Below are 17,844 nucleotides of genomic sequence, written 5' to 3'. Positions count from 1 at the left end.
GTAACAAAGCCCTAAGATTGAATTAACACATCACTATGGCTAGGATAAGTCATGGATCAGGTATGATCATGGCCCACCTGGGCTCATTGAGGAAGCCAAATTCTGCCTAACAACTGTTACTAATCCCTAGATTGAGATATTAAGATAATATCTAAATAGCAGGGAAATCAAATAGTGTTAAATGTTTTGCCAAGCCACATGTTTTCCCAATTCACATAGACAATAACAAAAGGAAAATCTTTCTCTCAATCTTTTTACAAAGAAGGATATTTTATATAATTTTCTGGCAAGCACTTATTCCTAGGGGAGAAAGGGATAAAGAAGGAATTGAGGACAAGAGGACCATGATTTTTAAGGTCCACAAAATACTGTATGGTGCTTATCAACTAATGTATAAAGCAATGTATTTCACAAATTTCATCATCTCAGAGAAGAAATGATTGGCTATATCAAAATTTCTAAGTTGGAAGAAAAACAAAGCGAAAAAACAAGTATAAAGAAAAGCAATTCTGAGGAAATTATTATAAATGTAACCAATGAGCAACAAAACAAAATGCTAAAACTGTGTCCTAAAAACTATTTTCCTAAAAGCAAACATTTAGAATAAAATGACAATTAAGAAGAATGGCAGTTCAAAAAGAATGCTTCTTGAAATGGATGATGCTGTAGTTTAAAGATGAATACTATTGGAAGCAAAGATAACCAAATCTATACTAGGAAATAAAAAAAGCAATTAAGTCATTTTGTATGTATTTGGAATTATGTATAGAATTATAATAAACAAAGCTTAAATCTCATCTTAGAAGAAATTCCATTACATCATTACCTGACTTCTAATACTTTAGGGGAAAGCCAATCAGTATTCTGCTCTATGGTTAAATTAAAACCTTCTGTCTAAAAGTGCTTCAAATTCTATGTAGGAAAGGCACTACATTAAATGTAATACTATTAAAACTATTAACAAAATCATGAAAATGAAGCAACATAACTTTTCATGGTTTCTAAAACCAAATTAAACAGTAACAACTTAAAAAAAACAGAAAGGTGCTAAATAAAACCTATATTTCCCTACTTTTGATTTATTGAAAGAGATTAATATCTTTGCATTCTTACCTTTTCACTGAAACACTCAAGCAAGTCTTGGACATACCCTCGCATTTCTTGCAAAAATTTATACCGTTCACCAATACCCCCAGAAGACCCTTCCAATCTTTCAATAGCCCTGGTAGAATCCGCTCGGCTTTGCAGATGTTTCTCATGTTGCTGTCGATTTGCTTTGTGCAACTCTTTCATGGAGTCTAACCTTAGGAATAAAAAAAGGATAAATATAGCAAATTTATATCCAAAACCTTAGGTTGTCAGGACACTTGCAATATTACATTATAATGCAGTTAGTTCCAATGTTAAAGAGTACGAAAAAAATTTAAATGCACTTTTCATCTGCACTGCTTTTTTCTTTTCAAACAGCAGTTTAGGGACTTTTCAAAGATATCTGGCAGGCTAACCAAATTTTCACTCTTTGTTTTCGCTTTCCCCCCCAAATCTTGACTACACTTTTTCAGTGTCCAGAAGGTAGAAAATCAGATCTGTCTTCAATAAGATCATATGGTGACATTTTTATAACTTTTCCAGGCATCCACAGAAGTAATCCAAGGAAGTAGCAAAACAGTATGATGTCATCTTCCGTTTAGTTTTTGAAGATGGGCCAGTGGCTCTTCATCGACGATATTCTGCATCTGCTACCCCAGACTAAATGTTGCCTGAGGGAACAGAAAGCTAGAAGACAGGTCTTTAAGAAGCTGATCTGCCCTACCTGTCTTTAAGCTGTTTCTTTACCAAATCAATAGTAACAGGAGTCATCTCATTAGTGGGAGTTTTGAAAGGGACTGTATTATCTGTTTTTTGAGATTTGGCTTCTGATGATCCATAGGCTGTGTAAGTGTAAGGAATGCCATACGATGAACCATAAGGCATTGTCTGGTAAGTATTCTGGTAGTACATGTTCACTTCAGCAGGCTGACTTGCTTGAACCTATAAAAGAAGGCATGTGATACATGAAATATTAACAACATAACTTTAAATATATACTTAAAGAGTAAAATATAATTCCAACAGAAAATGCCCCCAATTTCTACATATTTAAAATTTAAATTTATTTTAAATATAAGGCTGCACATAGACAGGAGAGGGAGATTACAAGGATTTTTTCCATCATAGCACCTTCAACTAATGCCTAAAAATTGACAAATTATTATTATACAAAGCTAAAGGTGAAAAAAACCTTCAGAGATTATCTAGTCCAATTCCATAGATTAAGAGGAGGAAACAGGCTCACAGAAGTGAAATTATTTACTCAAGGTCACACAATTAATTATGATAGTCAGGACTTGAACTCAGGTTTCCTCACTACAACCCCTGTGCTCTTTTCACTAGTTTCTTCTTAGCATACTAATTAAGGACTTGTAAAATTGTGAAGTCAAAAAAAAAATCTACTCAAAACTAAGAAAATTTCTATCAGTCTGGTTCCACAGTATTTATTCTATTCTCCTTAGCAGAAGGCAGTATCATGCAATAGAAGAGCACTAGACTGGAGCCAGGAAAAATCTGGATTTAAAGTGTTCTACCACTTGGTGATCATGGGTAAGTCACTTAACATCTAAACTTCAGTTTCCCCATGTTAAAATCAGGCTACTATTTGTATCCAGTGGCAGTATTTGTAACTAACCTACCTTAAAGGGTTGCTATAAGTATCCACTTTGCAAACCTTGAAATCACACATAAATGTCAGCTATTAATCACAGAATGGGAGAGGTACCAGTAGTCATTTAATTAGCCCATGATCCTTACTATTAACCAAAGTGACAAGTGGGTCATCCAGACCCTGCTTGAAGACCTCCAATGAGGGGAAAACTGTAAGTTCCTGGGCAGATCATTTGACTTTTGGACAACTTGGTTCCTTTTGTCTCTTTGTAACATTTACTCATCATTCCGGAGTTTGCCTTCAGAGACCAAACAAAACAAGTGTAACCATAGCTTCCAAATAAAGGCCCCTAAAAGACCTAATGACAGCAATCATATTATTCCTAATTTTCTTCTTCTACAAGTTTTTGTCTATCTCCAGTTCCTTCATTTTATTCTCATGTAACATGAAATCAAGTCCTTCATTATCTTGGGTGTCCTCTTCTGGACTCTCCCCAGTTTATCAGTGTCATTCTTAAACCATTATGCAACTACATAAAAACACTGTATCATGTGTGATCTCACTAGGGCAGAAAACAGAGGTGCTACCTGTTACCTTTTTATTCTAGAAGTATGTAAAGATTCCATTATAGATTACACTTTTTAAAAAGCAATAGTAGTATTTACATTCACCAAAACCCTCATTTTCTGACAAACTCCTTTTTAACTATTACTCTCCAATCCAGAACTTGAAGTTTATTTGTTTTTACCCTGAGATTCTCTGGCAAACGAGTTCAGACATTCAGTCTGACTTCATCTAGTCCACAGAGCCTCCTATCATTTCCAATTTAACTATTTATTAATCTCGTATGTATACACACACTTATATGAAGTAAGGTTAGTCTGGCATGAACTGAACTTGATGAAGCAAGTTATGTTGGCTCTTTGACATTACTGCTTTCTTTATATCCATTCTAAAATGATCCCAAATACCCAAATATCAAATGTTTCCAAAGTCAAACTCACTGGTTTAAAATTGGCAAACTCTGTTCTCTTCCCTTTAATAAAAATCAGGATACTTGTCTTTCTCTACCCCTGCAGTACCTCTTGGCAATCACACCTGCCATTTCCTCCAGTACAAAATGATGTGGTTTCTGTGTGCCAAGTGACCTAAATTCATCAAGGATAGTCAGGTTCTCTTTTACTATCTCCTTATTTATAGTAACAAATTCCTGTTCCTCATTTTTACTGTTATTTCCAGTTACTCCTTTACTGAGAAAACAAAATGAAAATGAACATCTCTGCCTACTCTCTGTTGTCAGTCATCATTATCCAGTTTATTCCAAAGGCCTTATTTCTTTTTGATACTCTTTTTTTCTCCCAATAAGGATAGGAAAACCCTCTGCTTCTGTGGCCAACTATCCTGCTGGCACTGTTATCACAGGGTTGTTCCAGTCTCTTATATTCTGTTACTTTCCCCTGCTTCCATCCTCTATACTGATCTTTTAAAATCTATGTTGCTTAGTGAGTTCCCTGTGCATCAATATCACTATCTTTTTTTTTCCTCCTCACTGAAGTTATTTCCTTTTATGTCTTCAAAATTTCTCAAATTTCTTATTACTCATGGATTAATATTTTTGTTAAATTTTAGTCCATAGGATCTTGCCTATCTTTCCTTTGAAATCCTTCCCCTAATCCAAGGAGTATGCCAGACTCTGCCTGGTTTCGCCCTCCTCTATCACAAGCTTTAGGACAAGTTGGCCTCCCCAAGGTTTCCATCATTTCCTTCTCAACACCACTCTCAGTGAGAAACAGATCCAGATTAGAATTTCCCCATGATAGCACTTTGATATCTTGAAGGATGAATTTATCCCTAAGACAATTCAAGAAGTCAAGAAGGTATTAGCTGATCTGCTTTTGTCAGAACCCAGGTGATGTCTGGATGAAGCCTCCTATCGTTCCTATGTCAAGTTGCTGTGCCAGACTTGTGATTTGTGTCCCTGTCTCCTCATCTATATCCTCTTTCTGCCCAAGTGGTCGGAAGTATATTCTAATGACAAAATATTTCGCTCTCCATTGATCTTCACCCAGGCAACATGGTTCAGTGGAAATAGCATTGGCTCTGGAGTCAGAAGAACTGGATTCAAGTCCTGCCTCGGATACTGTGTGATATTGGGCAAATCACTTAATTTTCCTGGGTCTCAGTTCTTCATCTGTCAAATGAGTGTTGGACTAGATGCCTCCGAGGACCCTTCCAGCTCTAGATCTAGAATTCTAATACTTCATTGTAAATTCTCCATCATGCTTCCTCTCCCTGTGATTCCTGATTTCCTTACAAGCACATCATCTTAACACACACTAGTAACCCTCCTCCTCTCTTCCCCATTTTACCTATCCTTGTTCTTCTGAATAAAGTATAATGATTCAGATGCACATTACAGTCATGGGTTTCATCTCACCAAGTCTCAGTGATGCCTACCAGGTAAATTCACCTTTTGTTAGGACCTTTTGTTCCTCTTGCTTGTTGCCTACTCTGTGGGCATTTGAATAACCATTTCAAGCTGTGAGGTTTTAGTACTGGCTCTTTTCCTAGATTTTTGTCTCCTGTGAACTTCTGAGTGTCCGACTACTATTCTTCTGCTTCATTGTAGCTACTCTCTATGGTGTCTAGCTTGGTGGATTATACATAGGCAGTTTTCTCCCTCATCTCTGCTTTTTAAAGTCCTTTTGATTAGATCTGTAAGACAGCCAGCAAATACATTCTTACCAGTCTTTGTTAGGTATACTCCATCCCAGTATTTTAAGCTGTGGTCCAGAAATCCAATGTTCATCCTCAGACATCATCATTTTAGCCAGCTATTTATTTTTAAAATCAATTTCTCACTTCCATATATCCCTTGCATTCAGTGGAATAGACAACCGTGATTTCGTACTTGCCCATGATTTCATAAACTCTGGCAATATTTTTTGGTTTCCTATTGGCATTTGTACCCATCTGAATTGCCCAAAGTGCATAGGAATCATCTGTTTCGAAGAATCTTGGGAGTTTGTTATGTCTTAGAAACGTGCCCCAGAAAGACATGAGATCTGATTGTTTTAAGTTCTCCTGAACAAGGAATCCCTAAACACCACTACTTCTACTCTTTACTTCTTCCTTTGACCCTCATTTGATCATTTCTCACCTGATGGTTTCTGTGACTCTTTCATTCTTTGGAGGGCAGATAGCTGCTTTCTTCTCAGACTATATAGCTCCCTCCTCTACAGGAAGAACCTGAGATCTGTTCTTAGGACTAAGTCTACAGCTATCCTTTTCTTTTCTTCCTCCTTCTGTATAATACTCATCTATTCTCTAAGCCTCCTGACAACAGTCAAGAATTTCCCCTCCTAACTGGAGCCCTGCCTTAACTTTCTTTAAGAACACTTCATTGTCCCTAACACCTGGAGTGTAGGGAGGCATTACTTAAGTTCTTTCACTTCCTCTTCCAGGAGGGCAGTTTATACATAGGACCAGGGGTGGGCAAAAGCCAGTTCATATTGGCTTGCGAAAGTTGACCATTAAAATTTCATAGTAAGCCAATGCTACAAAAAAATCACAGCTTGATTTATTATTATTGACTAGGCATAAGAAAATGGAGAAAATATTAATGCAAATTAAATTTAAAATTATTTCGTCAGTATATCTCTGCCCCCTACCTCGAAAGCTAGTCATTAAACATTTACCTGCATAGCTCTGCCTGGAACAGTGGTATCAGTAATACTTTATATCTTTTTTATACTATTGAAGTAAAAAATCTTTCACAACATATATTTTAAACGAAAGGAAGATGACAATTAAATAATTGCCTATGCAAATATAGTGCTTTTTAATTTACTATAGTCCTGGTGAGTAAGTAATATAAATATTTTTAGTCTCTTTATATAGATGTGGAAACCAAGGATCTGAGACATTTAAATCACTTGCCCAACATCACAGACCAATTAAATGTTAGAAATCAAATTCAGGTCTTTTAGTCAAGTTATTTCCTCTGGACATCATTCCCTTTAGTCAACAATTCAGTACTGCCTTCTACTAGGTAGTTTACAGTTTTCTACAAGTATAGACATCTTTTTCTTCTTTGAAGAGGAGTTAGAATAGTGATGAGCATTATCCCTAGCCAATAATTTTATCTGAGGAAACAGAAAATTTCTTTTTTTCTGGATGGAAAAAGCAAAACACAATATGGCTCCTTCTAAAATTCCAATGTCTCTCTATTGGCCTCACATAATTTTACTAGAAACTCACTGAATGGTTGCCAGACTCAGATAATGAAATAGAATTATTTGAATTTTAGTGTCTTTTTTTCAGAACATATTTATTAAAAGGTCTCCTCCCAAAATTTGAGAGTATTTGACATAGCTAACAGGCTTATACAATAAGACTGCTGATGTGCATTGAGAACATAAGAATTTTTAAAACAACTAATGATCTGGATTAGCTTAAAAAAATACATAAGAAATAAAAAATACATAAAAAATTAATTTTTAGGACTTGCCTGAGGTATGTTAATTCCTTTTCTTATCTGCTCCTGTTCCCATCGACTTAGTTCTTCATCCTGTTCCCCAGTTACTAAGGCTTCATCATCACTTCCCTCAATACCTAAACAAATATTTCATTTTTTAAAAAGAACAATATAAATTATCTCGTGATAATGCTCATTTTACATATCTTAAAGTTCATTCAACTTCTTAGTTAAGGTTTTCTTCACATAGAACACACACATTGCCTATACTTTGTGACCTAATATGTAAGTATCTTTAGGCTTGCAAAGACTAGGTCAGTATAACACAAATTTTGGTAGGCTCTATCATGCTGGAAAGACTTTGAGTAAGATCCCACTTAAAAAAGTTTGCTTTTTAAGGATTAAACCTTCCTAAATACAAAGAAGTTCCAGTACTTTATCACCAATAGGTTAGCTACTGGGTTATGCATTCTCTGACTATGATGACCCATAAAATAAATACAAATGGCAGAAAATAGAACAGATCTGTCAGTAATTCTAAAGTGACTTATTATTATCAATGTCAGTGGAATTATAATATTTGGATTTTAAAAACTCTGGAATCCAAAGAACCATAAGGGGATGTATTTGGATCAAACAAAATTAAAAAAAAAAGAAAAGAAAAAGAAATCTACGCTGGCAGTGGCAATTTTAGAAGCATTGTGGGATTAACTTTCAAGATGGTATTTTTAAAAGGAGACTTCAAAAACACCAGGAATTAATGATCCATGTTACTTCTCTTTTCTACAAAACTTACAAGAAAATGGTATAAATGTACACATTTGGCTTTACTTTGTGAATTGAGAGGGGAACAAGAAAGCTTTTGCATGTAAAAAACATAGCAGATATCTTAATTATCTCATAAATCTATTTAAGAATATAAAAGTACAAGATTCTCCTCTTTTTTCACTACTTCTTTATCAAAATTGTAGGGCTCCTTCAATAAGATTCGCTCAAAAACCCACACAAGAAAAAACAAGTGAATTAAAAAAATTTGTTTTGGCCAGACCATTAGTGTATGGGCAGGCCCTCCAGATGGGCATTTGCCTAGCCTAGAATTGAATAAGATAGCAGGATGAATGGCATTTTGAAAATTTTGCAGTTCCTCCCCAAGCTTCTGTGACACAAATTTTTTTTACTACCTGTATTTGCCTATTGATACTGAATGGCTCCAAACAAGGCAGCTTCTAAAGAATCAAAACTGTGGGTGATATATATGATATGGTAGAGGGAGAAAAAAAACTTATTAAGTAGAAAACAAAATTAAATGAAAGATTAGAAGAAAGAAAATGTGGTAGGCAAAAAGTAGGTTTTAGAGTAACATCGAAGATGATTATAGCAGAAGACACTGTATAAAAGATAATATCCAGAAAGTATATGATTAGGAAAAGAAGTAGGCAGATCATGTGGGTGGGAATGAAAGTAAACAGTCTGAGAATTGAACTACAACCCACCAAATAACTTTTTAAAAAACCACACATACTTAAATATAGCATTCTGGGGTACTGGGTATATGCTCTGAAAGAGTGAGGACATAGACAAAAGTTGCATAGGATAAGAAGGTACTTGAATGCGGGAATACCCATGTGGACAAAACCAAAGATAAAACACACAATCCTGTTCAAAGTTCTACCACATACATTTTTTATATTTCTTTTTTTCTTAACCTATATCTTCTTAGATTCGATATTAAGTATTGGTTCAAAGCAGGAAAGTGTGTAACTAGGGAATTGGGGTTTAATAACTTGCCTAGGTCACACAGCTAAGGAAATATCTGAGGCTAGATCTGAAGAAAACCAAAACTAAACTAGTTTTCAAGTCTAGCTCTCTATCCTCTAAGCCACCTAGCTGCCCCTACTTTTCATATTTCAAAGAATTCCATTAAGACATTTTTGTCAGCAAGAAAAAATAGTATCCAAACTATGGTTGCTAAAAATGTGTGGTATTATAAGAAACATTTATTAGCATGTTAATAGGATTATATACCCTATTAAAGTATTGAGATGTTACCTATTTCCTCTGCAATTTTTTGCCTCTGTGACTTTTCTTTAACAGAGAAAACTATTCGACGTTTCTCATCATCATCATCATCATCACTGGCATCATTTTCATCTTCTCTAACAAGGCGGCCTTTACCAGGCTCATGATCATGTGGTGTAAAATCACCGAGTTCACGGGCCATTTGACGTTTTTTCCTAGCAGCATGGATAAAAGCAGCATCTGGGATTTCCCCTAGAAACAAATAATTGTTTTTAAATAATATAATTCAGTGGGAAAAGTCTTCTTTTTTATAAGTACAAATTTAGTACATTTTAAAGAAAGGGGTGTATAAAATAGGACAGAAATCATGAGTTACTCTTAGAGCTTGAGAAGTCAGTTAATAAGCAGTTATCTGCACCCATTATATGCAGATCACTGTACAAGATAGAGCTAAACTGTACAGAAGCTACCGTCTCTCAAAACAGCTTTGTAAGAACTACTTTCTAGTACTAGCCATATAATCTTTTTCTCTTGTTCACCAAGACCCAGTCCCCATTTATTCAATCCAGATCAAACTACTGAAGGATACAATATAGAAGGAAGTTGGTAGGATTTCAAACCTTGCTCAGTATTACTTATTAGCTATTTAGTTTAGGTTTACCAGCATTATAGATGCTTTACAGATAATAAAAGTAGCATTTTAGAGGTGCAAATTCATTCAACTATTCTAGAAAGCAAGTGGGAATTATGCTAAAAAAAAATCACTAAAATGCCCATACTATTTGACAGAGTTCCCAGTAGTATGCATATACATTAAGAGGTTAGACTGGAAAAATATCCCTTATATAACCAAATATTCATAGAAGCATTTTTTTTGGTAATGGCAGAGAACTAAGGTAAATAGGTGCTCTATTGGTTATAGAGAATGGTTAAACAAATTGAGATACAAAAAACATAATAAAACATTAATGTTATTAGAAACAATGCATATGAAGAATTCAGAGAAGTACAGACTTGATGCAAAGCAAACAAAACCAGAATAATAATATACAGAACGTCTAACAACAAAGAAATATATCAATCAACAAGCACTGACTAAGCACCTTTTACTTATTAAGTGCTGTAATAGGGACTGAGGATGGGAGGGGAGGGGTAGGGAAATCACAATTTCTACAGCTTTGGGGGAGAGAGGGAGAGAACACATACAGAAAAACACCACCAACCAAAACAAAAACAAACTGAGTACTCTATTATGAAGAGGTTCAGGCCTAAAGAAGAGAACATGCATTTTCCTGCTTTGTAGGGGGAGCGGGAGGGGGGAGGCGGTGGGAAACTATGGGCTTAGAACATCATAGATGGTTAGTTTTGCTGAGCTGCCCCCCTCCCCACTTTAGGAAAATTTCTTACACAGGATGGCTGCCTAGGTATACAGGGAAGGCTATTTGGAAATGAATGATATTCATGAGAATTTTTAAAGTTTCATACATGTGAGAAATAAGCAAGTTTTAAGGTTCTTAGTGATATTTGCCAAAACTTAAAAACAATTGTTTTAAAAAGATAGTTGGACAGAGCTTATAAATTTCAGACCTGAGTCTAAGTTACAGGCTTGCCAATAACTAGCTATAAATTTTTTTTTTTAAACCCTTACCTTCCGTCTTGGAGTCAATACTGTGTATTGGCTTCAAGGCAGAAGAGTGGTAAGGGCTAGGCAATGGGGGTCAAGTGACTTGCCCAGGGTCACACAGCTGGGAAGTGTCTGGGGCCAGATTTGAACCTAGGACCTCCCATCTCTAGGCCTGGCTCTCAATCCACTGAGCTACCCAGCTGCCCCCTATAAATTTTTAAAGGTTAACAATTATATGGATTAATTACAACTCTGACTTCTCCTGTATATTTCTCCTGGACAAAGAGGAAAGGTAATCAATCCTCTAGTAATTCCATGATAACATTTATTCATGTAGGTAATAAAACAGGTTGCACGTATATTATCTTAGAAAAACATTAGTGGTCCCTCCACCCCAACCTAGAACTTAAAGTACCACTTCCTGTACCTTAATGTCACACACACACACACACACACACACACACACAAAGAATCTAGCAGCGTCTTTTCCTCCCTGAAATAAGGATCTCAAGCAACCTGGAATAGGCTATTGCACAATAGATACAATAATTTGACATTATAAATGTTTAGTGCCTACCTGGACGCAAAACATTCAAAGACGACAAAGCACTTGAAAAAGTTCCACCAACTTTTGGTTTCTCTTCTTCCTTCTCACTTTCCACTTCCATTTCTTCTTCTCCATGTTCACAGATAATAGCTCCATCTTCTAGATTTAGATCTTTAGTCTGTCCTGCTTTGTCCAAAGGCTGTTCAGCTGAAAAAAAAAATTCTAAAAGGATACATTTCCTTACCCCAAACTTCACAGAAATGCAATTAGAGAAGGCAAAGGGATATATTCCAAGAAAAGGATTTCCTTATTGAACAATGCTTTGAGAATGAAGGTTGCCCCTCTAATTTCTAACCCCTCTCCCACTGCCCTCTAAGATGTGTACAAATTATACTGAATACCAAATTAATATAGTTCATCTCAGTTTTTATTATGTAGTTTGCTCTTTATCTTAAGTTTTGAGTGAAATGTTTTTCATCCTCTCTAATGATTATTAGAAAGTGCTTAGCACGATGCCTGGCACATGCCAGATACTCAAGAAATGTGTAGTGAGAAATTCGGTTTGATTTGTTCAGTTCTTGGTGATTAGATTTTACTATCCCTAAAGATCACTTAAATATTATTTAAAAATTATTCTTTTAATTTTAGGCTTTAGGTTGAAGTATAGTACAAATATCTTTGACTTCCTCAAGAATTCTAGAATTTGAACCTGAAGTAATTAGTTGTCTATGACGAGTTGAAAAAGCCCCAGTAAGCTTTTTTTTTTTGAACCCTTACCTTCTGTCTTGGAGTTAATACTGTGTATTGGCTCCAAGGCAGAAGAGTAAGGGCTGGGCAATGGGGTTTAAGTGACTTGCCCAGGGTCACACAGCTGGGAAGTGTCTGAGGCCAGATTTGAACCTAGGACCTCCCATCTCTAGGCCTGACTCTCAATCCACTGAGTCACCCAGCTGCCCCCTCCAGTAAGCTTTAATGTGTCTTTCTCAAGTACGTTTTATGGATTCAAAAACCATAGGGTTTCATTCATTTTTTCCTAATATATGAAGAAGAAGAATTTGTAACAAATCAGCTGTAGGGCGGTGGAAAGGACATTAGACTTAAGTATCAGAAAATTCAATGTGCATTAGAATAATTTCTTTAACATTTCGACCTCTATGTGAGTCATTCCACTTCTGGAGCCTTAATTTCCTCATCTATAAAATGAGGGTGTTGGACAAAATCAGGAGTTCTTAATTTCTTCTTGTGTCATAAACCCCTGTCAGTGTGATGAAGCTCAAAGAATTCTTACCAGAATGATTTTTAAATACATAAAAGACAGGCTTACAAAAGAAACCAATTATATTCAGTTATCAAAGAATTTTAAAAATTTGTCTAAACCCTAGTGAAATAGATTATCTTTAAGGTTTTTTACAACTCTAAATCTATGATTCTATGACTTGCACTACAGGCTGGGAAGTCCTAGAAGGAATTGCTTTGTATCAGCTGTCTAGTAATCTAGAAACGAATATAGCCTCACCTTCTGTGCTTAGGTAATCAAGTCCTGGTGTACAAGTCCCTTCCTTCAGGCAGGCCTTAGGCCTGGTCAACCTGTCCACACAAAGTATCAATGCTTTCTCCTCAGCCATTTGTAATAAACCTTGTGCTGGAAGCTATACCTTTATCCAACCTTCTTATCTGGCTAACGTTGTTATAATCTTTGTTCTTAGAAGATTTCTAAAGAGAGGACTAAAATGCTACTACAGTTAATACTATACTGAAAGAAGTGAAAAATGTAAGAATGCCATGTAGCTAATATAAGCAATTAATATTATAAATTATTTATAATAAGAGATTTTCCTCAATTCTCATCCTCAGAATTCTTTCCAAATCAACTCTGCACCACTCCAAGAAAAACAACAAACTAATATTCAGTAGGATGATTAAACATTACTCCCTCTATACCAGCCAAAGTGGCCTAATGCAATTTCTTATATACATTCCTATTTCATCTCTTGTCATCATGGCTGGAATGCTCTTCTTTGTCACCATGAATTCTTAGGATCTCTAGCTCCCCTCAAGACTCAGCCTAGGTGTTTACTCCTACTTCACGCCTTTCCTGATGCCTGGCAGCTATTAGTGCCACTTTTTATACCACTGTATGTATTTTGTATTCACTTTTCTGTGCATATACTTTATCCCTCAAATAGAAAGTTAGCTGCTTAAAACATGGAACTATTTATTAAAATGACCAGTCCTTAGTACAATGCCTTGCAGAGAGTAGGCATTTAGATGCTTACTGAACTGAATTAAATCAGATCCAGGTCACCTAGCATGTGTTATCTTGATTATCTTGCCCAAAAGACCAATTTACACCTGTTCTCTTTGCCTGCCTTCCTTCCAGTCTCAGAAAGAGGCATGTGCCACCTTCTTTAATTCCATTGTTTTCTAACTCCTTTAGAGCCTTGCTCCATCAATTTTCCTTTCTCTCTAGCATTTTTCATCACTGCTGGCTTTTTTCCCTATGAACGTATATGAATAATTCCTTCTATCTTAAAAAAACAAACAATAAACAAACAAAATAAAAAACATTAACAACACTATCCCAGGAAAATATGTTGTTCCCTCCAGGGCAGGATGTTCCTAAGTTTTTGGGTTTTTTTGGCCATAGGACCCTTTTTTGGTCTGATAAAGCTTATAGATCCCTTCTCAGAATGCTTGTTGCCTACATTCATAATGAAAGGGGGTATGCTAAATTTCAGTTAAGAGATCAATGAAAACAAAGCTTTAATTTATTTCTTATTCAAGTTCACAGATCCCCATGAAACCTATCCACTGACCCATGAATTCCAGGTTAAGAATTCTTATTGTACCAGATCCCATTCATTTTTTTTTTATTTGTTAGATTTCTCAAATAACTACTCTACACCTGCCATATCCCATGTACTTTCTCACAAATTACTTTAAAATTATTGGCACTAAAACTGGAGCATTCAAGGATTTCTGAACCCATTCAGAAATTCTCTCCTCCCTTGTTAGCTGTAACAATCTTGCTCTTCTCTACTTCGTTCTCCTATGTCCTTAAAGTAACCCTATATTCTTCAAAGGACCTTATTCACACTTTGGACTTCCCTCATTAGGTTTCCAACTTGACCTCTCCAAAATTGCCTTTCTTCTTGAACTGCCTGCTACATTTTTACCTGGATGAGTAAAAAATCTAAAGCCATCATTTTTCCTCCCACAAATTGGCCCTCATTTGTGGATTCCCTTTTATATTAATGTTCTCATTACTCTCAATCTTAAAGCCTTGGCCATTTTTTTACATGACTTTCTCTCTTTTCTCTTTATATCTAATTAGTCATCAAGTCTTACTGTTTCTTCCTTTAACTTCAAACCAATCCCTTTCTTTTCATTTCCAGAGTTATTACCCTAATTAAAGCACTTATCTCATATCTACAATACTGAAGACACTTAAGTAGTTGCCATATCTCTATTCTGTACATATTCAGTCATTCCTGTTGCTTATGTTACAAAAAAATTACAGTGCAATTAATAACCATCAAACAAAAACATTTCAACATACAAAGAGGGTTCTATATGAAATGGAATTTGTTATGTAGCTTTTTAAAAAGTGCATATATTACTTTAAATCAAGTAGTAACAATGCCATTCTTTTTGTTTATATCTCTTTGCACTTTAATTTCTTTTGGTCATTAAAAAGTTATTCTGATGTGTTCTTTTCCTATATATTTCATTTTCCACTAACCTCCCTACCTAACCACACCCTAGAAGCTTTCCCTTGTAAGAATCTTCCTCCTCATACTACCTACTATCCTCATCATATCAGCACTATACCTTCTCTAGTCTCATCCCATCCTTCTTCCTTTCCACCATGTCCTACAGACCCCCCATTCTACCACTTAAAAATAGACTTTTGCAGATCTCTTCCTTTCATCCTCCATCCATGTGGCAATCACGAAAAATCTGGTTCCTCCTGTCCACCAAAAATATAGTATCCCTTAATACATGTATAAGCTTGTCAGCTCAGGGAGAGGGGAGGAAACAATATGAATCATGGAACCATGGGAAAATACTTAAAAATAAATAATAAGATCCTTCCTTTATCACCATTATTCAGAAATCTCTCCTCCTTTGGGATTCACTCCATTCAGATCTTGGTGGCTATCATCTACTAGCTCCCAGATAATTTTCTTTCTCAAGAAGTTCTATACCTGGCTCACAATGTTTGCGCCACTTTAATTTCTGCCCTTATTCTTGGGAATATCAAATTTATCACCTGTTCTTCAAATGTCTTTGCTTCCTAGTTCAACTTCAACTCCCTTGATTTGACTTATATCTTCACTTCATCTCAGCCAAACAGGGATGGTCATATTCTTGACCTAATTATCATCTACAAATATTCCACTTCCACATTCTAGTGCTTTCTCTTTATTATTTCCTTTTTATTTTGTATTCAGCTTATTTATACTTAGTTCATATGTTGTCTCTTCTTTTAAATTCTGAGCTTGACAGGAAATGTTTTTTTTTTGGTCATCATTTAGCAAAATGCCTGGCACATGGTGGGACCTCATTAATGTTTATTAATTCTTTCCCCCAATTTGATAGTTCTTATCATTTCTATATTTTCTACCATTCTCTCCTCTGCTTATTCCTCAGAGTAATAGATAGCTTTCTCCTTGCCAGTGTCCTCTTATCTTCTCTGGGAGTCTGCCCCTTCAATTATCCCCTCTCTTTCTAATTTTCAATTTCTCCTTAAACACTGACTCTTTTCTACTTCATTAAACAAACAAACAAACAAAAACAACTTTTGGATATAGGTAGGCATTTGGGGTTAAGTGACTTGTCCAGGATCACAGAGCTAGGAAGTGTCCGAGACCAGACTTTAATCCAGGACCTACTGTCTGCAGATCTGGTGCTCTATTCACTGAGCCACCTAGCTGCCCTATAATTCCCACATTCATTAGATCCTAACATCTAGCTTTTTTTCCCTCCAAACTCCTTGAAAAAGTTTTCTATGTTTGTTGTCTCCTCTTTTGTACCTCTCAATTTCTCAATCTCTCAAAACGTAGTTTTCATTCATCACTTAAGTAAAACTTCTTTACAAGGTCAACAATGACTAAATATATAATAGAGCTAAAGCTACTATTTTTTTGGTCATACCTTATCTTTCTTCACTTCCTATCCCTTTGGTCATTTGAAACTATGGACCACACCTTCATTCGAATTGCTTTCTCCTCCTGAGGTTTTTCTCACTTTGTCACTGTATTCCTCTCACCAATCTGAGATTTTTAGTCTCTCTTGTAGTTATCATCTATGTCTTTATACTCTATGTGAGTATATAATAAGTCCTGCCATGTAGCCCTTTATCTTTTTCTCTCTATTGGTGATTTCATCAACTACCATGGATTCAACTATCACCTTTATGTGAAGAGGCATTTAAAAAAAAAAAGGTTGGGAATATAAATTATATCAACTTGAAATTTAAGACCATCTACACACAGCTCCCAAAAGCAACAGAAAAGGAAAAGACAAAGGGGACCTGGGAGTCAGTCCTCTCCATTTTTACATCATGGTTCTTTCTTCCTTTTTTTTTTAAACCCTTTCCTTCTTAGACTCCAATAGTGTGTGTTGGTTCTAAGGCAAAAGAGCAGTAAGGTCTAAACAACAGGGGTTAAGTGACTTGCCCAGGGTCACACAGCTAGGAAGTGTCTGAAGCCATATCTGAACCTAGGACATCCTGTGTCTAGGCCTGACTCTTAATCTGCTAAACCACTTAGCTGCTCCCATCATAGCTATTTCTAAATGACAAACATAGGTGACATAATGCCATGGTAATGAGAGAATTCTAGTGGTAGTCAAAGATTTAATACTTTTTTTAAATAGGTACGCTGTAATTTCATAACTATTATGTAATAAATGTTTTACTGGAAAGAGGTTCCCCCCAAATTAGTTCAAATTTATTGAATACCCAGACTATACAGTTAATATATTAGATTTTTCTATTTACCGTCAGCTGATGAATTGAGTTCTGTCTTAACCTTTGATTTTTCAAGATCTTCTTTATATTCTTTCTTAAGTAGTTTTACTATTTTTTTGCTATAACTTGATTTCTTCACTTTGAAAACTTCTTCAGTTTCTTTAAAAAGAAAAAAATATGCATGTAAAACATTTATATTGGGCACATTCAAAACTGTCATAATGTTTAAACAACTAAGTTCCTGGGATCAACACTTACATTCCAATAATTAACCCATTCTAAAGTTGCTTATCTCACTTATATTAAGCACCAAGGAGAAGTAAAGATTTTGTTTTCTGCTCCCTATTAATAGCATCTAAAAGACTGATGAAACATTCTATTCCAATGTTAAAACCCCTATGCTACTGAGAAGACACTAAAATAAAGCACTTAGCCCCCCAAATACTAAAAATTTTTAATAATTTTAATAACTCAAAACTTGCCAGTTAATTCCCAGGTCTAA

General features: G+C 35.5%; 1 protein-coding gene across 4 annotated transcripts in view; it reads right to left on the bottom strand.

The window, feature by feature from the left end:
• The window catches only part of PAXBP1 (PAX3 and PAX7 binding protein 1), a 39,835-nt gene that overhangs the window by 20,626 nt on the left and 1,365 nt on the right, over positions 1–17,844 (bottom strand). For 2 of the 4 annotated variants that reach the window (XM_056826067.1, XM_056826069.1), the window contains exons 2-7: positions 17,373–17,501; positions 11,399–11,590; positions 9,228–9,449; positions 7,212–7,315; positions 1,814–2,031; positions 1,114–1,303 (exon numbers count right to left, since the gene is read on the bottom strand). In XM_056826067.1, the coding sequence (XP_056682045.1) occupies positions 1,114–1,303; positions 1,814–2,031; positions 7,212–7,315; positions 9,228–9,449; positions 11,399–11,590; positions 17,373–17,501 (1,055 nt within the window). The remainder of the gene's footprint in view (positions 1–1,113; positions 1,304–1,813; positions 2,032–7,211; positions 7,316–9,227; positions 9,450–11,398; positions 11,591–17,372; positions 17,502–17,844) is intronic. The other 2 variants (XM_056826068.1, XM_056826070.1) reach the window with 1 other exon arrangement.

The sequence above is a fragment of the Monodelphis domestica genome, chromosome 4 (assembly GCF_027887165.1).
Source record: "Monodelphis domestica isolate mMonDom1 chromosome 4, mMonDom1.pri, whole genome shotgun sequence".
In the NCBI taxonomy this organism is placed as follows: domain Eukaryota; kingdom Metazoa; phylum Chordata; class Mammalia; order Didelphimorphia; family Didelphidae; genus Monodelphis; species Monodelphis domestica.
The sequence above is the reverse complement of the archived record's forward strand: the minus strand, read 5'-3'. Positions and strand labels throughout refer to the sequence as shown.